The 21262-nt window shown below is 37.0% G+C and overlaps 1 protein-coding gene and 1 non-coding gene across 9 annotated transcripts in view; both read left to right on the top strand.

Moving 5' to 3' along the window:
- The window catches only part of UBAP2 (ubiquitin associated protein 2), a 112093-nt gene that overhangs the window by 43057 nt on the left and 47774 nt on the right, over window positions 1-21262 (top strand). For 5 of the 8 annotated variants that reach the window (XM_043453453.1, XM_043453456.1, XM_043453455.1 and 2 more), the window contains exons 3-6: window positions 5726-5803; window positions 8106-8216; window positions 12602-12755; window positions 14285-14362. In XM_043453453.1, the coding sequence (XP_043309388.1) occupies window positions 5726-5803; window positions 8106-8216; window positions 12602-12755; window positions 14285-14362 (421 nt within the window). Of the gene's footprint in view, window positions 1-5725; window positions 5804-8105; window positions 8217-12601; window positions 12756-14284; window positions 14363-21262 lie in introns of those variants that run through there. The other 3 variants (XM_043453458.1, XM_043453457.1, XM_043453459.1) reach the window with 2 other exon arrangements.
- Window positions 14579-14685, top strand: LOC122432177. The gene has a single exon (XR_006266781.1). It is a non-coding gene; the product is annotated as a U6 spliceosomal RNA (small nuclear RNA).

Raw genomic sequence — 21262 nt, 5'->3', positions numbered from 1 at the left:
ACATCATTTAGTTTTACTTCTACAATAAATACTATTGTGACTATTAAGCATGTACTTAGGTCAATATCTCTAGTCATTTAGATTATTTACCTGAAGTCAGTGCTGTTGTTGATTCCCCAGGAAAGGCTCATGGGAATAATTATCCCAGTGTTCTATGGTGCTGGTAATGATTTATGCCCTTTGTATTTGACTTTAAAGTCATTTTTTTTGGCTATACATGTTTGGCTCTTACTTCCTCTACTTGAATATCTTAAAATGTTTATTTTCTTTTTGCATTAAAGCATTGCTTTTGACAAGTTTATTGATAACTCTGATTTCTTTCCCTTAGAAGTCTTTTGTTATTTCTGCCTACATACACATGGATATTTTTGTTTTAAAGTCCAGCTGTTTTACTAGAAAATATCCTAGTGTGGATTGTTATGCATTGATATTCTTAAGTACAGTGTGTTTTTGTTCACACATTTAAACATTATTCTATTTGCTTTCCAGACATTTTTCTTGAAGTTTAGTTTTAAACATTTGTACTGTTCCCTTTCTGTCCTTGTTGTCTTCAGAGACTTGTATTCTCCGCAGATTGAGGTTGGGTTGTCTTTTGCCTACATTCAACATTTGACACTTTCTTTTCTCCCATTCCTTTATCTTTTTCCTTTTTTAAATTTCATTTTTACTTTAAGTATTTTCCTCTTTGGCCTTGTGTTTCTCTTATAGCATTAATTGTTAAGTTTACTTTTGTGTTCTTTTCAGTTTAGTTTTCATTTCATTTCTGAGTTAGAAAAATGTAGACATAAAATGTTATTCTTTTATGTTTTTATCTTTTTCTTTGTGCTCAGTCTTTTACATTTTGAAACAGAAGATAGTGGTTTTACTTTTTTCCCTAGGCACCTTTTTTGGTGTACTGTCATTGGTTATGGGGGGGTATTACCTTGCTTATTCTTTTCTTTCTTGCTTATTCTTACACTAACTTTGTATTGGGTTTGATCTTTACTTTTAAATTGCTCATTTTTATGTGAACTGAGTCTTGAACTTTTACATGGCAACATGGTTCAGAGTGGCTTTTCTCATTTCAGTGTTTCCTCTTTACCTTTGTAATTATGTTGGCTTGCTTTCTGAGATTTCCAGGCTTTGTTCTGTTCCCCCAATGTGGACTTTTTTTGGAATTTTCTGTATATGTGGCCCAATTTTGATTCTACTTCCAGTATTTTCTTTTGATGGGAACTTTAGCTAGTTAGTTCAGTTCAGTTCAGTCGCTCAGTAGTGTCCGACTCTTTGCGACCCCATGAACTGCAGCACGCCAGGCCTCCCTGTCCATCCCCAACTCCTGGAGCCTACCCAGACTCATGTCCATTGAGTCGGTGATACCATCCAACCATCTCATCCTCTGTTGTCCCCTTCTCCTCCTGCCCTCGATCTTTGCCAGCATCAGGGTCTCTTCAAATGAGTCAGCTCTTCACATCAGGTGGCCAGAGTATTGGAGTTTCAGCTTCAACATCAGTCCTTCCAGTGAACACCCAGGACTGATCTGCTTTAGGATGGACTGGTTGGATGTCCTTGCAGTCCAAGGGATTCTCAAGAGTCTTCTCCAACACCACAGTTCAAAAGCATCAGTTCTTTGGTGCTCAGCTTTCTTTATAGTCCAACTTTCACATCCATACATGACCACTGGAAAAACCATAGCCTTGACTAGACGGACCTTTGTTGGCAAAGTAATATCTCTGCTTTTTAACATGCTCTCTAGGTTGGTCATAACTTTCCTTCCAAGGAGTAAGCGTCTTTTAATTTCATGGCTGCTGGTCAGTTTCATAGTTTATGATGGTACTACTCCAGCCTGTTTCATCCTTTCTGCAGTCCTGACACTTGGTTTGCTGTTGGAGTTGTCAAAACCCTCTAGTATCAGGTGCTGTGCACAGATTGGCCAACCTTACTTTCAAGTCAGCGCCACTTGACTACATGGGGTTTCCTGTTCTTCAACTAGTCAGCCAGTTCATATTCCAATTTTGTCCATGTGGAACTTTCATTTATTCCAATAAAGTCATTTACTCCAATAATGTCTTTTATGTCATGTTTCTTTCCAGTACAAAATCATCATATCCTATTTGCTTGACAAGCTTCTTTAGTCTTTATTAATTTGGAACCGTTCTTGGTCTTCTGAAATAATAGCAGTTTTTTAAGAAGGCCAGTTACTGTAAAAAATGTTCAGTTTGAGTTTGTTTGATGTTTCCTTTATGATTAGATTCAGGTTATAGATGTCTGTTTGGAACGCTCTTTAACTGATACGGAGTATCTCTGAGTCCCACGTGTAGTGTCACATGATGTCTCTGCCCTCACTGAGGATGTTAATTTTGATTACTCAGTCAAGGTTTTGCTCACTTCCCTTATTGTTAGCCAACAACTGAAAAATAATCTTTGTGGAGACACTTTGAGACCCTGTGTAAATAACCTCTTCCTCATCGAACTTTCCCCTTTAAAATGAGCATTCATTGATGATTCTTATTTGAATTAATTTTTCCTGTGGTGGTTGCAAAATGAAGATATTTCAGCTCTCCTACACTCTTGTTTCATAGTCTTTTTTATCATTAGCATATTAATGTTTATTTTTAAAAAGATTACTCTTACTAATGATCTACGAAGTAAAATCAAACTAAATAGAGATCATCTTTATTTTTAATTGGTTAAATTTGCATTTTTTAAAAACTGAATTTTGAGAAAGCAGACCCTTTTACACTGTTGATTATAAATTTTTGCAGCCTTTGTGAGGAGCATTTTTGAGCAGATGTGTGAAACTTCTTTTAACGTTTTTCTAGACACTTCTTTGACTCATCATTGTATGTATTCTAAGAAAGCTATCTTGGATATATATAGAAGATTAAGTGTAATAATGACTCCTGTAGTGTTTAGATTGTAATGAAAGTTTATAGAGTAAAATGAAAGACCTATCCAGTAGATTTTTATGCAGCCAATAAACATAATACAGGTGTTTACTATTGATAATGTGACCCTACAAAATAGTAATGGTTAGTATTTTGCTTTTGATATCAGAGAAAAATATGTTAAGTGCCAAGTAAGTAGTTTTGGTATTAGGTAGTTACCTTATATGAGTCACTGTGATTTTCTTGTGGACTGTGTGTAAGTTTTGTTATTTAAGGAAATTTATGTTAAGAAGCGATGAGCTTGGTTTGGATATGCTTGGATTGGAGCAAGGCTGAGAGAATATGAGTGAGGCACGATTTTTAGACTTGAAGTTCAGAGACTAGGAGGGATTAGTATTAGGGAAAATGGACAGAAATTAATCATGTAGGATTTTAGCACAAAGAGCCCTAATGGTTTAGTTCATTTTTTTAAAATTTATTTTTAATTTTATTATTTATTTTTATAGAAGTATAGTTGATTTACAATGTGTTATTTATTGCTCTACAGCAAAATGATTCTCATATATATATAGTTTATATATTCATTTTTTCTTTATCCCAGTGGGTTTTTAAACATTGTTTATTTTTACTTTTGACTGCGCTGGGTCATTGTTGCTGTGCTCAGGCTTTTCTCTAGTTACAGCGAGTGGGGGCTACTCTCTGGTTGTGGTGCGTGGGCTTCTTGTTGCAGAAGCTTCTCCTGTTGGGCATGGGCTCGAGCTCCACGTCGCGTGGGTCGGTAGTTGTGGCTTGAGGGCTCTAGAGTGAAGGCTCAGTAGTTGTGGTGCCTGGGCTTAGTTGCTCCATGGCATGTGGGATCTTCCTGTACCAAGGATTGGACCTGTGTCCTCTGCCTTGTGAGGCAGATTCTTAACCAGTGGACCATCAGGGAAGCCCTGTCCCAGTGGTGTACTTTGATTCATAAGTGGTTGCCACTACCCAAAACTCAGATATGTAATGTGGAAGTGCCATCTTTCCAGAACTCATTTTCCCCTTTGGTTTTCCCTTTTACCTCATTCAGTTATTTCATACCTTGGTTCTTTAGACTGCAGCATTAAGGCCCTTATGTATACTGATGAGGATTGAGGTAAAATTGGCCATATGTGTAGACAGTGTTTCTATAATGTAAACATCTTTCTGTAATGTACTAGCACTTCAGCTGAGATCACAGCAGGCATAGGTTGGGATCAAAGGATTGGCCATTTGGTTGGAGGGAACTGGCCAAAGCTATCTGGGGCTTGAATAATCAGCCATGCACATGAACTGGAAAGGTCTTATGAAAAGTGTTTTTATATTGTTCAAAATGCTAACAGCCCCCTCACCCCCACCGTCAAGATTATGATGAATCTATATTAAAAGCAAAGATGAAAAGCTGTTTTTTATTAGCATTTAGTGAATCCCCCACCCCAGGCTCATTCAGTAATTTAAATGATTTAACTTTAAAAATGTTTATGTTAGGAGTTAATATAGATTTTAGCTAGCAGTAGTAACTTTACTTAAATAAAATTACTCCAAAATAGTTTTTTATTTATTTTGTCTGTGCTTGGTCTTCGTTGCTGCATGGGCTTTTTCCTAGTGGTGGGGGTTACTCTCTAGTTGAGGGTCATGGACTCTAGGGTCTGTGGACTCAGTAGTTGTGGCTCCCAGGCTCAATAGTTGTGGTTGCCCTGCTGCATGTGGAATCTTCCTGGACCAGGGATCAAACCTGTGTCCCAAAAAAAAAAAAAACAAAAAAAAAACCTGTGTCCCCTGCATTGGCAGGCAGATTCTTCACAACTGAGCCACCAAGGAAGCCCTGGAGTAATTTTAGATGTATTAGAATGTTGCCGAGAGACCAGAGATTTCCTGTATATCCCTCATCTGGTTTTATTGTCACAATTATGGTACCTTTGTCAGAGCCAAGGAACCAAATTGGTATGTTGCTGTTAACTCACTGCACAAGAGTTACCTTTTCAGATTTTCTTTCAAGTTTTAAAAAAAACTTTTAATTTTTGTTTACTTATTTTTGTTGCATCATGCAGCTTGTGGGATCTTAGTTTCTCGACCAGGGATTGAACCCATGCCCTTGGTAGTGAAAGTGCAGAGTTAACTATTGGACCTCCAGGGAATTCCCAAGAATTACTTTTTTTTTTTTTAATACCTTTCTAAATTTTTAATTGGCAGAAATACTACAAAAGTAAACCTCAAAAATTCAGTAACTTGGTCTTTTTTTTTTTTAGAAAAATGGTTTTGAGTGAAAAAAGCAGCTGGAAAAGAATTTTCTCTGTAGCTGACTAATTTTAGTGTTTGAAAGTTGGTTCTTTAAAAATTCTGTTAAATGAAAATCATTAAAAAAAACTGGCTAAAAATAAAAATATAACTTAAAAGTTTTCATTTAGGAAAGTACAGCCTTCTCTTCAGAACTGGTCTTTTTTGAGTTGATAGCAAAGCTCTTGATTTTTGATAGCAAGGCTGGGTCTAAGCCTGTATTCTGGAAGTTTGCACTGCTTCCTGTTCTTCCACTTTCTGTTATGCTATAACTTTATCTCCTCAAGGAAAAGAAAATTCAAAAAAGAAAATTTAAATGAGTCACATGGCTAATGAAAATGAACAGGACTTTGTTTAGGTCATTTGGCCAAAGGAATGGGACTTTTATGCTATTTAATTTGATACTTATTTATTTTATAGGAACACATTATATACACTTAAGAGGTCTAAATTCAGAGTCGTTTTGTTTTTTTAGTTAATCAGTATTTCTGTAACCATAGTGATTGAGAACTTTTACCAGTTTGCACCAGGTTTTGGCATTAAATCTTTAACAGTTGTATTTGATTTTCCAGGCAACAGCTGAACAGATGCGTCTTGCTCAAGTGATCTTTGATAAAAATGATTCAGAGTTTGAAGCTAAAGTTAAACAGGTATGTTTCTGGCAAAGGATACTGTTATTTTTGTAATCTATTTTACTGTGCTTTAAAAGGTAATTTCACTAGAGATTCTTATTTTAAATTACATTTTTTGCTTAGTTGCAAATAATTGGATTTTGAACCGGTGATTAAATACCTGTATTGGTGGCTAGACTGAAGCAATTTTAGCAGTAGAACCTTTCTGAGTTACTAGTGTTACATGTGAACAATGAGCATTTGTGAAAGCAGGCTGACATTGTATATACTTGTGTATAGAGAGTATATTTAGTTAGTATTTGACAAATTCTCAGAAAATTTTGTTTGATGTTAAGGAAGAGCTAAATTGTCTTTTCACATATTGTGATGGTTCCAAACATAGATTGGAAAAGTTATTACATTTTAGGGTGATGTCTTCATTTAGAACTTGCAGTGAGGTAACATTAATTTCATGTTATTCTTTCTTGATAAGAGTTTCTTTCCATTCAAGATTCTAGGAACCAAGCTATAACCCTTACCTTGGTAGACGTCTACCAATAATTCCTTGTAATGAAAGTCCCTTGGTGAACCTTTTAGCGCTTTACTGTGGTACACTCTGTTCTTACCTAAGTTGCTGTCATCAGACTTACAGTGATATTTTTGGAAAGCCATAGAAAGGATTTCTTAAAAAGTCATAGACCTCATTAATTGGAGTGAGGTTTATGAATTATTTGAGACATATTTCTACATATTTATCTGAAGAGCATGGCAGACACACAAACAAGAGCACTGGTTCAGGAGCTCAGAGCTTTAAGTTTTAAGGATGGTTCTCTTTTTACTAATCCAGTCACTGGGGGAATTTCCACAGTAACTGTACATCTTAATAACTGCATGTGATGGTTGTTGGGCCACTACAGATTCTTGATAAAAATCTAACCTTGTTAGTAGACATCCAAAGACTGAAGCACTGGAAAGCTGTAGAGTGTATACAGCCTTACTGGGTAACACAGGAAGGAAATCGGATGGAATGGGGTGGTGTAAAGAGCTGTATTTATGAGATCAGGAGACCTGCCTTTTTGATAGACTAATTGTTTTATGACCACAGAGAAATCATTTCAGATGTTGGGGTCAAAGTGTTTTGAAATGCAGCTGATATTGGTGCATATTGAAATAGTTAAATGTAGTTAAACACAACAGATATTTAGATCATATGTTTGCTCACTAATAATTGAGAAACCTATATTGTGCCTAATCTGTGGTTGTTCCTTGTGTTGAACATGTTAAATAGCTTAGTATCTCTTGTTAAAGGGAGTCCACCAAGGAGATTTCTTTTTTTTTTTTTTTTTAGGAGATTTCTTTAATTTCAAACAATAGTACCCTGTTGAGGCCACTTCAGAAAATAGTATGTCCAAGAGTGAGTTTTGTGATAGCTGCCAGATTCTAATTGTGAGACCTTAGAGTGTTATACGGCTTCTCTGGTGGCTCAGGCAGTAAAGAATCCACCTGCAATGCAGGAGACCTGTCAATCCCTGGCTTGGGAAGATCCCCTGGAGGAGGGCATGGCAACCCACTCCAGTATTCTTGCCTGGAGAATCCCATGGACAGAGGAGCCCGGTGGGCTCCAGTCCAGGGGGTCGTAAAGAGCCGGACACGACTGAGTGACTCTCACTGAAGTGTTATAGGTTATTTTGTGTGTGGAATGTTCTAAACCACGCAGTGATAGCCCATGTAGGGAGCATCGGCAGAGACTGCTAGACTGTTGTGCAGAGCAGGCAGTTGGACTGGATGTTTGGCAGCTGTGGCCAAATACTCATACTTGGTCTTTGGGAGGGCTTCTCTGGTGGCTTAGACTGAAAAGATTCTGCCTGCAGTGAGGGGAACCCAGATTCGATCCCTGGGTCAGGAAGATCCCCTGGAGAAGGAAACAGCAACCCACTCCAGTATTTTTTGAAATATATATAGTCCCACTTAACATTTGAGTAAGTTTAGAAACTTGGGAATCCCAGGCCTGTGAACTAGTTTGAGCAGTCATAAAGCTGATCCTGAGTGTTCTGAAAATGTTGGTATGTATGTATATATATGCTGCTGATTAAGAATCTGATGCTTGGTCAGCTTGGAGGAAGGTTGATTTGTAGCTTGACTTTGCCAGTTTTGGTGGAAAGACATGGAGTCACCACAAAAAGCAAGTAAACTGGACCTTAGATTGTACACTCAGAGTCTGGAAGAGGTCATCTTCATGTGGAAGGATTGCATAATCTTTGTCTTTATATAGTAGAATTTTAAAATTAATATCAAGTGCCAATTTTGGGTTCCCCTAATCATTTTCTTATAATTTCAACAGCTTATGGAGGTGACAGGAAAAAATCAGGATGAATGCATCGTGGCTCTACATGACTGTAATGGAGATGTCAACAAAGCTATCAACATATTGCTGGAGGGAAATTCAGACACTGTAAGTGTTATTAATTGATTTGCATTGCTAAACTTTGTCTCCAGTTTCATATTGCATTTTCAGCTTTACCTTACTTGGTGGAGGTAGAGGGGATTATGGGTGCCATTCTATATATGTTTTAGAACCAGAAAGAACACTAACCAGAAATGTCTGTTTTGATATGTACATATGGTTTCTTCATGACGCTGTAGAATCTGAAGACTCTAAAGAGAACTTGGTCATCTAATCCAGCCTTACACAGTTGCCAAAATTCTCTGGGCCTGTGGACATGTTCACTACCTGAAAAACTTCTTGGCTCCACTGTTCATGTTCCTTCATCTCAATTATCGCCTCTTGCTACTCCTTATATCTCTAGGTTAACAGAAAAATCAGGATTTGCTGGTATATCTATTTGCTTATGTGTCAGACACATTTTCATGACAATCTGACAGCTATATAAAATAAGAAAAAATTTTTTTTTAAGCTTTGTAAAGTTTGAGGAATGTACATGCACTCTAAAGCTCCTCCCTTTGTATTTTAGAAAGGGTGCTGCTAAAGCCACACCAGAGACAGGTGTCAGTTCTGATCTTTTGATTTCTAAATAGAAATTACACAGTATTTCATTTGTATTTTTTCATCGAGGAAATAAATTTCAGAGCAGATTAAAACAGTCATTCATCCCTAAACGGGATATAAAGATGAGCACATCAAAAAGTGCCTTCCTTATCATTGTTTAGGTTTAATCAGGTTCTCATTTTTATGGGTCGACTTTGTTAGTCACAGGCTGTATTAAAATGAACTACTGTGACAAGCTCAAAACTGAAATGAGTATCTTTTTATTTAATAGGAAAGCAGGTGGAATGAGATTTATAATTATAAACATCAGGTAATTGAGAAAATACTTCATTTTTTGAGTATAAAATTCTGTGTAAGATAACACTGGTCCAACATGATAAAACTACCAAATATGTCAGTTTGTCAGGAAAATGCGTGATGTTAAGTGAGTAAATCAAATTTTGAAGAGTGCTTGTTTGCTGACACTAAGGCATATGTTTGCTGGGTTTTATAACATATGGGGAGTGTTCAGCCCATTTGCTAATGGATGCAGTGTAGAATGGGTCTCACTTATTTTTTAAAATGAACTGAAGGACTGAATTGCCCTTTTTTTTTTTTTTTTTTTAAAAAAAAAAAAAGCACTGAATAAATGAAATATTTCCAGATTGTTAATTGAGGGGCCTGTTTTCTTCTATATGGTCAAAATAGGCCTGGATGCTGTTTTCTCTTGCCTTTCCTTTAGCTCCCACAGATTCATCATTCATTTTCTGTAGTGGCCGGGTCAATCTTTAAGTGTCTAGTGAACATCCAGTTCTATCTCAATAAAGAGTTTCAACTTTCCTTTTCTCATTTGGAACTGAACTCAAAGGAGGTGGTTCTGGGCCGAAAAATTTAAAAGTCTCTTTGATTATCTCTAGAACCTAGAAATCACACAGTTGGGGGGTAGATCTGCCATGTTGTTTTCTTAAAAGATTGGAAACTTGCAAATTAGAGCCTGAACACAAACACAAAAGACCTTTGCCTATTTGGAGGTGAGAGGGCTATAGGGGAAATAGAGAGGCAGAGGTTCCTTTTGAAACCCTGGTTTGTTTAGAATCATTCTGGCCCATCTTTCATCCTGTTTGCCTTGTTCTTACTTTGTTGTCTGCAGCAGCCATGGGTAACCAGCTGTAAGGAATATCTTCCCCTGCCTGCGCCAGATTATTTGGAGTGGGCAGTTGGAGAATATGAACATGGTAGGATTGATTCCTAGGAGCAGGAACTGTTCAAAATAAACTATGAAAGCAAACAAATCTTTTCCTATTGGCTAATCTTGTTTTGTAACAAGGCCTTCTGAAAGAAAATGGTTACTTTGAAAAAATGTTAAGTGGACTTGTCCTCACTATCTGTAGGGGTGCATTTGTCTATCTAATGTAAGAGTAGTTGTCCAAGGAAACCACTGAACAGAATCTTAAGTACTGAACTTTTCATTTCATTATAGTGCTGTTTTGTTTGTGTGACAAATAGTTTTGAACTTTAAGTCTCTTGCATTAGTGTGCTTAAAAATATATATATTTGTTTTTATTTCTTATGTATGTATGGTGAGTACCCAGTTGTGTCCAGCACTTTGTGACCCTATGGGCTGTAACTTGTCAGGCTTTTCTGTCCACAGGATTTTCTATGCAAGAATACTGGATTGGGTTGCCATTTCCCCGTCCAGGGGAAGTTTCCGACCCAGGGATTGAGCCTGCATCTCCTGTGTTGCCTGCATTGGCAGGCGGATCCTTTCCACTGAGCCACTTGGGAAACCTGTTTGTGTTGTTTACTTCTTGGCAAATATAAAGGGGTAGGAGAGTGATTTTGAATGAACTGGCCTGGACAGCTGCTTTTCTGATTGCTAAATATGGTATTCTTGGAAGATGGTTTCTAGTAACATTTCTTCAAACCTATTATATAGGTAGCAAAATATAGATGACAAAGGTTGCCAGAAGTACTGTTGAAAATCTTTTGTAATTATTTGGTTTTCTTTGAAAGCCTGTGTGCATGCATGTAGACTTTTGCAGAATGTGCAGTTGTATTCCCTTTAACGTTCACTGTGGTGTTAGTCCATTTGCCCCTTAAAGGTTCCTTGCCCTGCTTTCCTCCCCAGATAAGTTCTGGTTAGTTATAGGGGTATCCTTTGCTGAATGAAAATAGGGTAAGATGTTACTGTCTCTCAAATGTATTATATAGAAATCTGTCCTTTCATAATGATGAAATGCCTTTAGGTCTGACCTTGCGAAGACATACACTGTATAGATGTGCATCTTGTGCTGACTCTGCTGTGTGTAATTTTTCTAAGACCTCTAAAATTTACCTTTTGTCTTGATAATCTTAGAAGATGGGATTCTGTCTTATATATTTGTCATGTTTATTCATATCAGCGAACATAATAGGTGGAGTTTATATGCTGTGGAATTTCTTTTCTGGAATAAATAAGCTTTATTGTTTTGCCAATTAAAAAACAATGCAGAACAATAAAAAAGGTAAATGATCTTAAAAGGCCCTCACTTAGATAACTACTACGTTTTCCAGCAATACATAAGCTCCTATTTGAGCTTTAAAATGTAATCCTATTTTACACAGTTTGTTGATCACTTGCGTCACTTATATATTATGGCTCTCTTTCTATGAACACATGGATTACTCTTTAACTAGCTATATATTTCTCACTTTATGAATGTTCTAGAGTAGGTAGTCTGTTAAGCTAAATATTTGGGAAATTTTCCATCCTTTTGTTCTGTTGTTCATTGTCTGCATATAAATGTTTGTGCAATTATCAGATTATTTCCTCTGAATAAAAACCAAAAAGTAGAATTACTGGGCCAGAAGTTTTGAACTAATATAAAATTTGGACACTATTGCCAGGTAGATTTCGTGGAAGGTTAGAATGGATAGATGTTCATCAGAACTGAGAATACCTGATTATTCTGCCGTAGCTATTGGCTGTTGATTTTTTAAAACATTTATCAAAGCTTAGAGGTGGAAAATAATTTGTTTTAATTTGTATTTTTTTCCCACATCCAATCATTTTATGCACTTATGTTTATTTGGATGACGATTTTTTTTTAAGTTTAAAATAGCTATTGCTTAGTTTGAAATTGAATCACTTCAAATCCCTTGTGAGTAAATTATGGAAAAGTAAATAGAAATGAATGGGTCAGTTTTGGGATCTCCCAGCAACATTCTGATGGATAGCCTAATACTCATATCTGTAAGAACATAGTGTTTCATTCTTTTCTGCACGATTTTTATGTGTATGATTTGATTTGTGGGAGAAAGGAGGTTATATAAATCATTTAACTTCTCCTTAGAATGGGTCTTTGGGGGCTGAAATTTTCTGTACTTAAAACGAACCTCAAATTTGTCAACCACTAAACTCTTTACGATGGTTACCTTAGACAACTGAATAGGAAAAACTATATTCCTGAGATTTTAGGGTAAAATCTTAGTCTTTGAACTAGTTCTGTCTATTAATAGGTGTTTGGCCTATTAATAAGGGTGGGGATGGTATAGAGTGGGAGCTTGGGAAAATAACATTTGCTTTATTCTTACCAGTATAGAAAAAGGCTCTGTCATGGGACAACATACAGTATATTGTCAGTTAAGCTAGTGCTGTAATCCTTTGTGCTCTCTATAGCAATAGGAACCTAGTAAGAGATTTGCTGTCTTTATCATCAGAAAGTACAGTATGTTTATGGAGAAGAATCAGAGTGGTAGGCATGCAAGGTGTAAAGTGTGGGTAATTAGGTTCAAAAGGTAAATGTATACACCCTTGATGATTGTACACACTTTAAGTGACAGCTCTGAATAAATGCTCTTATTTTCGGTAGACTTCATGGGAGACTGTAGGAGGGAAGAAGAAGAATTTTGGGAAAGAAAGTTCAGAAAACAAAGAGAATAGAGAGAAGAGAAGTGAGAGAGAAGTGAGCCGTGGACGTGGAAACAACAGCCGGAAAGTAAGAGGTGGCAGTCGCGGGAGAGAGTGTAAGTACAGACCTTCAGCCTCAGCTCTGCTTTACGAACACTTCATGCATAAAGAGCTGTCAAAATGATTCAGTGAATGCCCGTAAATCCACTTCCTTAATGCAGTATTTGTTAATATAAGTAACACTTAGCTACAACTGAGTAGTTTCTTAGAAACCCAGCTGATGCAGTTTCATATTAGCACTGACCTGGGCTCTAGGTAGTTCTGTTGTGTCTTAAGACTGCCTTCTCTAATCTAGTGCATCTTTTAATTTTAAAGAAGGGTTTTTTTGTTGGCTAATAGATAAAGCTGTTTATTCTTCCCTATTTATGGATATTCATGGTATTTGCAGGGTTTAGATTAAGAAGAAATTCTTTGAATAGGGAAGGTTTTTCTCAGTACTTTCCATTCAACTCAGGTTTTGGCATCATTCACCCAGAACAACACTACCTTCTGTGCAGGCATACCAAAGTAGCTAAATTATGGATGAATAGAATATAAATATTTAACATGTCCCCTTACAAACTTTTGCTAGTTTATTTATTCCACAGATGTTTATCGAGTATCTACAATGTAGAAGATATTCTTAAAGGCGTACAGCAATGAAGAATACAGAAATCTTTGCCCTTCTAAGACTTTTTAAAAACATACATACTTTTATTTATATATTTATTTGGCTGTGCTGGGTCTTAGTTGTGGCATGCCAGATCTTATAGTTGCAGGCATGTGGGATCTAGTTCCCTGACCAGGGATTGGACCTAGGGCCCTTGCATTGGGAGCACAGAGTCTTAGCCCACTGGACCACAGGAAAGCCCCTGCTCTAAGACTTTTAAGGGAGGTAGTGTGAGGTGTAATAATAAAAAAGAAAAGTAACATTTCATATTAATATTAGAGTATTTTAATGGCATTATGTAGAAATTATGTTATGGGGAAAAACAAAGGCAGAGAGGTGGGAATTATAAATAGGGGTTTGACAAATGTAAAGAGATTGGCCACGGAAGGCCTCACTGACAGCTCGCAGAGTTAAGCCCTGAAAGAGGGGAGCAAGCTGTGCCAGGACTATTCATAAAGATTCTACACTATATAGAGGCACTAATGTCAATATAGGAACGAGGAGAAGAAGAGACTGTGTTAACAGTTAATTTCCCCAAGAACTAAGTATTTCTTTGGTATTGCAGTTGGCTAGTCTTTGCTTTTCCAGGCTTTGAACTTGACCAATGAGCAAATTTTGTTGCGTATCGTTACATAACAAAGGTATTTTTTTGGAAGTAAACTTAACTTTATAGGAGGGCAAGTCCAAACAAAAAAGTAGTATGTCGTTTTGATTTCTTTTTGAATTTTCACCTACAAATTAAGCAAGAACGTTCTGGTGTCAGTTTTTTGCACCACTCTGGCTTGGTTTTGTTTATCGTATTTTCCAAACCCTTTGGTTAACCTTTAACCTTTTTTAAAACACCTTTTTGTTGTTGAGGGGCAGAAGGAGTCTTTTTGCCCTTGTCTTTTTTTTTTGCCCTTGTCTTCAGTAGCTGTTTGTTCTTTTTCACTTTAGTTAGAGGTGAAGAGAATGGAATTGATTGCAATCAAGGGGACAAGCCTTCAGATCGAGGCAAGCGAGCTCGTGGTAGAGGTAAGAGAATGAGGAGGAAGGAGATACTTGTGATGGGGAGAAGGAGGCAGGCTGTTCATATGCTCAGTTCACTAAGGGCAGTGTACTCTGAAATCTTTTGATTCATTTATTGATGCCTATAAGTGAAATGTTTGAATTATATAATTTTGAGGAACCCTATTGGTTGTTTTCAGATGAGCTGAGAAAGGCTCTTTGTGTGAATAATTTAAAATTTGAGTGCTCGCTTCGGCAGCACATATACTAAAATTGGAACGATACAGAGAAGATTAGCATGGCCCCTGTGCAAGGATGACATGCAAATTCGTGAAGCGTTCCATATTTTTAAGCAACCTAGATGCCCATCAGCAGACAAATGGATAAGGAAGCTGTGGTACATATACACCGTGGAATATTACTCAGCCATTAAAAAGAATTCATTTGAATCAGTTCTAATGAGATGGATGAAACTGGAGCCCATTATACAGAGTGAAGTAAGCCAGAAAGATAAAGACCAATACAGTATACTAACGCATATATATGGAATTTAGAAAGATGGTAACGATAACCCTATATGCACAACAGAAAAAGAGACACAGATGTATAGAACAGACTTTTGGACTCTGTGGGAGAAGGCGAGGGTGGGATGTTTTGAGAGAACAGCATCAAAACATGTATATTATCAAGGGTGAAACAGATCACCAGCCCAGGTTGGATGCATGAGACAAGTGCTTGGGGCTGGTGCACTGGGAAGACCCAGAGGGATGGGGTGGGGAGGCAGGCAGGAGGGGGGATCGGGATGGGGAATACATGTAAATCCGTGGCTGATTCATGTCAATGTATGGCCAAAACCACTACAATATTGTAAAGTAATTAGCCTCCAACTAATAAAAATAAATGAAAAAAAATATATTAAAAAAAAAATTGACACTCTGATCAAAAAGTTATTAAGTTCTCCTGTGTTGGACTTTTAACAGACGTGTTTTACCCATATGATCATAGTTTTTATTTGCCCATTGATTACCCCATCCAGTGTTTTCTTTAGTGATCATTTCTTTGCATTTATTAATTCAGGATGTCATTAAGCACCTTCAGGACTGTAGTTCCACATATTTAGAGTTGTAACTGAATTTTCTTAGGGCTCTAAAAATCAAGATACATAATGTAATAGGAAGATCTTGTTTTGGTTCAGTAAAGCTACCTGAATTGACCGACATTTTGTTTAATCCATTGCTCCACTCAGTTGTGGCTGTTCTCCAAATGAGCATTTTACAAGTGGCAGAATTTCTTTTAATCAGCAATATTAGGGATAGAAATTAATGTAGGTTTACTGCATATGCTATCAATTCCCTTGGCTATTCATCCAGTTATCGTTTACTAAATTTCTACCATGTGGGCCAAAAGTAAAAATTTTCAGAGATCAGAAAAGGGCAGAATTATATACTGATTTGTTGGGCACAGTGAAAACAAGGTTGTGCTTTAAAAACAGATTTCAATTGTAATTCCCTTTTCTAGATTTTTTCTTATTAATTTCAAGCACTGAGAAAAATGGAGAGAATAAATCAACCCTGAGTCCCTTCATGTTTAATCAGTAATGTTTAAGGATTTTAGCCATATATGCTCTATATATTTCTACCTTTCTTGTTTGCAGAAATATTTGAAGTAGATTTTTGTGGATATTTTATCACATATTACTGTGGTAAGCACCTCTAAAAAATGTATGTGATTTTATATGTAACCATAATGCTGTTTTCACACTTAAAAATATCGTCTAATAATCTATACATAAATTTTCCTGATTATTTAAAAAATGTCTTTGTAGTTGATTTCTTTTTCTTAAAATTTTATTTTATTTGGCCGTGTCAGGTCTTATTTGAGAACACGGGGCATCTTTCTCTGCAGTGTGTGGGCTTCCCTCGCTAGTTGTGGTGCACTGACTCCCGAGTGCGCAGGCTCAGTAGTTAACATGCTGCGGGTGTAGCTGCCTGACCACATGTTGCGCAACCAGTTTGCTTCAGAAGTTGAACAAATTGGGCTATGAAGTTTTGCCTCATGCTGCATACTCACCTGACCTCTCGCAATCGACTACCACTTCTTCAAACACCTCGACAACTTTTTGCAGGGAAAACGCTTCCACAATCAACACAAGGCAGAAAATGATTCCCAAGAGTTCATCAAATTCCGAAACATGGATTTTTATGCTACAGTAATAAACTTATTTCTCATAGCAAAAACATGTTGACTGTAATAGTTCCTATTTTGATTAATAAAGATGCATTTGAGCCTAGTTACAGTGATTTAAAATTCATGGTCTGAAACCACAGTTACTTTTCCACCAACCTAATATTTACTGGATTACACAATATACACAGAAGTGCTCAGGGTATGGTTTTAACATTTTATTTTAAAATAAAAAAACAGCAGAATTTTGTGTAGAGTGTTTACCCAGAGTCCCCAAACTTTTTAATATTTTGCTGCATTTGCGTTGTCATTTTCTCTATATGTACGTATTATTTTTTTTCCGGAAATCATTGTGTGTGCATTTCAAATGTAATGCCATTTTACCCCTAAATATTTCAGTGTGTAAACTCCTAAGAAAACAGGTATTGCTTACAGAACTACCTTAAAATTATAAAATCAGGAAATTACTATTGTTACAATCTGTTGGCCTTACTCAAAAATTTCCGGTTATCCTGCTAATGTCCTTAGTAGCAAGCAAATATTCTGGTCCAGTATCCAGCAGAGATCACACAGTTTTTATTTCCCATGTCTGTTTAATGTTCAATCTAGAACAGTTTATCCATCTGGAATAGTCTTTCTTTGTCTTTCATGGCCTTGATGACACTTTGGAGCATCTCTTTTGTAGAAAGACCTTCACATTAACAATCTGAGAAGTGTCCTCATGATTAGATTCATGTTACTGGTTTTTGGTAGGAATGCCACAGAATGATATAGCTATCTTGCTCAGTACATCATATTAGAGGGTGCATGATACAGATTTATCCCATCACTAGTGATATTAGCTTTGAGGAAAGTGACACTGTTTCTGCCAAGTTTCTCCTTTGTAAAGTTACTCCTTCCTTCTTTGCAATTAATACATATTTTTTTCAGGGGAGTGCTCTGAGACTGTAAATGACCCTTTTCCCATCAGACTTTCCTTCACTGGTATAAGAATCCATTAATTCTTGAAATAATTATTGTGGCACATTTATAATCCAACTTTTTTTGCTAAAGAATAGCTAATACATGAGACATGAGGATAGACTCTAAATAAGCTTTCTTCCTCTTTGAATTCCTGGGGCATTTGCTGTTGTCATTCGACTCATTTATGCTACTTTACAGTTGGGAAAGATGTATTCCTATTTTTCTGTAGATGAAGCCCGAACCAGGGACAACTTGCCTGAGTCCTAAGTCTTTGTGTGAAACAATCCCCAGAGATGCCCTGTTGGGCTGAACTGGTCTCTGGGCAGGTGGGCAGCTCATCGTCAACACAGTAGCCATCTTTATCATTGAACCAGCTCTGAAAATGTGGGAACTTTTGCCAGTACAAAAAACTTTAGAACTAACTTTAACATCTTTAAGATCTTAAAGATCATGACTTAGAGTGTGCAGTGATAAGTTCAGGTGCACACAGTTTCTGGCAAATTTGGCTGTTATCAAAGCCCTGCTTACAGTCTCCTGGGGATGAGAGAGGGATTGCTTTCTACTTATTTTTCTTTAGGTTGTACATGTTGGCCCTGGGGGAGTATCTGTTATTTGAATTTGCCTCTTCAAGTAAAGATGATTAGGTGTCCTCTGTGTTTTGGCTTTTTTCAAGGGAAGTGAGCAACTTTTATACTCCGGTTCTCAGTGTAATACATAATACTAAACAAAGACTTGAGCAGTTATTCAAGTCCCTAGAGAGACCTCTATGAGTAAAGGTTTAGCATTATCATAACATTTATTTATTCTTTATGGATATCTACTTTAATCTTGTTTTACTTTATTTTATGAACCCAGGTCTTTCTTCTGAGCTGTTAGATGAAAACAGGTATTTGTACCAGGTCACGATAAAGGGAAATGTATACACACCAAAAACAGTATTGCTGGTAGCATTACTAGCCAGGTGAAAAGGAAGGAACAGTTTTGTTAGCTTGTTAAAATGTACGTGAATATGGATTTTATTTTATTTTTTTAAATAGGTTTCTATTTAATTTGGCTGCGCTAGGTCTTTGCAGCATGTGGGACCTTCCATCTTCATTGTTGCATGTAGGTTCTTTTAGTTGCTGCATGCAAATCTTTAGCTGCAGCATGTGGGCTCTAGTTCCCTGACCAGGGATGGAACCCAGGCCCCCTACATTGGGAGTGTGGAGTCTTTAGCCTCTGAACCACTGGGGAAGTCCTGGATTTGATTTTTGAAAATCTGCTCAAGATATTTGGGTTGTTCCTGTTTCGTAGTTGGGTGCGACTGCTGCTGTTTGGAGACATGGAGATACGTAGTTGGTACTGACTTTTTCCAGGGAACTCGCAGGATTTCTTGTGTTTTGGTCCTTAGATTATGCTTTTCTTTTATAAATTTCTGTCTTTTCTTTCATGTACATTTTGCTTTCTGACTCAAGGATTAGATATTATTTGATGATGTCTTAGAATCATTTTTTAAAAACTTAACAGTATTAATATTTAACCACTTGTTGGTGCCTTTTGTCACATAGTATGCCATTGAATGGGTGCACTTCTCAAGAGCAGTTGTATTATTTCTTTAGATTATTTCTTTAGATTTCTTCACTGGTAACAGTGTTTCTTGTAGCCTAAAATTTTTTTATATACTATACAATTCACCCATTTAAATTACATAATTCAGTGGGTTTTAGTATATTTATAGAATTATGCTAGAGGCAGATTTTATTTTCTTGGGCTCCAAAATCACCGTGGACAGTGACTGCAGCCATGAAATAAAAAGATGCTTGCTCCTTGGAAGAAAAGCTATACAAATCTAGACAGTGTATTAAAAAGCAGAGACATCACTTTGCTGACAAAGGTCAGCTGTAGTCAAAGCTGTGGTTTTTCCAATAGTCCTGTAGGAATGTGAGAGTTGGGGCGAAAGAAGGCTGAGCGCCCGAGACCTGGTGGTTTCAGATTGTGCTGGAGACACTCGAGAGTCAGCAAGGAAACCAAATCAGTCCATCCTAAAGGAAATCAGCCCTGATCATTCATTGGAATGACTGATGCTGAAGCTCCAATACTTTGACCACCTGATGCAAAGAGGCTACTCACTGGAAAAGACCCTTGATGTTGGGAAAGATTGAGGGCAGGAGGAGAAGGGGTGACAGAGAATGGGATGATTGGATTGCATCAGCAACTCAACAGATAAGAGTTTGCACAAACTCTGCAAACTCCGGGAGATAGTGAAGGACAGGAAGGAAGCCTGGCATGCTGCAGTTCATGGGGTCGCAGAGTTGGACAGGACTTAGTGACTGAACAACAACATTGATACAATTATGCAATCATCACCATAATCAAAACGATTGATTACAAATTCCTCCTCCTTTCTCACCACTCCAATCCCAGCAATAAACAACTGGTAATCTGATTTCTGCGTTTATAGATTTGTCTGTTCTGGATATGCAGTATAAATGGAATCTAGTAATATGTGCCCTTTCAGACTGGCTTCTTTGACCTAGTGTAATGTTTTAAAGGTTCACTGATGTTCTACTTCATATCAGCACAATTTTGTAGCATGTGTAAGTACTTCATTTCTTTTTATAGCCAAATAATATTCCATTTTATTATATACTAAGATTTGCTTTTTTTTTTTTTTAAAGCTTATATGGTGACTTTCCTCCTCCCATCTTATCATCCTTAACTTTAAGGATAAATTATCTTATTCCTAAATTTTGGGTTGTAATCTTGCCCAAACTTGTACATTGAAAGCTTTCTTTTTTTTTTTAACTCCAGTTTCTGACCTTCTTTTAGACTGTGGTATGCTGTGTAAAGTCTTACTTTTGCCTTTTGATGATGTTAAAATAGACATTTCTAATAATAGGCATTATTAGAATTTTTCTACTTTTTAGGACATTTTCCTCTGTTCCCCTGTCTCTTGTGGATTTTTGTCAAGACCATATTTTTTAATAGTTTACCTTGGACTACTGGATAAGTTAACTGTACATGATTAAATATACATTTAATTGTATTAGTATGGTGAATATATCCCTTGACAACAACTTTTCTCTGAATTTGAGTACTCTTAAATACTAAATGGAATCATGAAATATTTGTCTTTTTGTCACTGGCCTGTTTTCACATAGCAAAATATCCACAAGTTTCAGTCATATGGTAGCATTTATCTAGATTTCTTTCCTTTTTTGAAAAAGAATTACTTATTTTTGGCTAGGCTAGGTCTTTGTTGCTGCGAGGGCTTTCTCTAGTTGCGGCAAGCCGGGGGTACTCTTTAGTTGCGGTGCATGGGCTTCTGGGTTCTAAGTTGTAGGCTTCAGTAGTTGAAGCTCCCAGGCTCTAGAGCACAGGCTCAGTAGTTGCAGCGCACAAACTTAGTTGCTTCGCAGTATGTGGGATTCCCCTGGAACAGGGATGGAGCCTGTGTCTCCTGCATTGGCAGTCGGATTCTTTACTGCTGAGCCACCAGGGAAGCTTTCCTTCCTTTTTATATTTGAATGATATTACATTGTGTGTATATATCATATTTTGCATATCTATTCATTCTTTGATGGACACCTGGGTTGATACTACCTTTTGTCTATTGTAAGGCTGCTGTGAATGTGAACGTGGGTGTACAAATCTCTTCAACACTGTGCTTTCAAATTCTCTTGTAGATACACACACACACACACACACACACACCCAGCAGCAATCATATAATTTTTTTTTCCCTTAAAAAATTTTTTTTATTCTATATCGGACCACAGTTGATTTGGGCTTTCCTGGTGG

This window comes from Cervus canadensis, chromosome 30, assembly GCF_019320065.1.
Source record: "Cervus canadensis isolate Bull #8, Minnesota chromosome 30, ASM1932006v1, whole genome shotgun sequence".
NCBI classification, from domain to species: Eukaryota; Metazoa; Chordata; class Mammalia; order Artiodactyla; family Cervidae; genus Cervus; species Cervus canadensis.
This window is presented reverse-complemented; position numbering and strand designations above follow the sequence as displayed.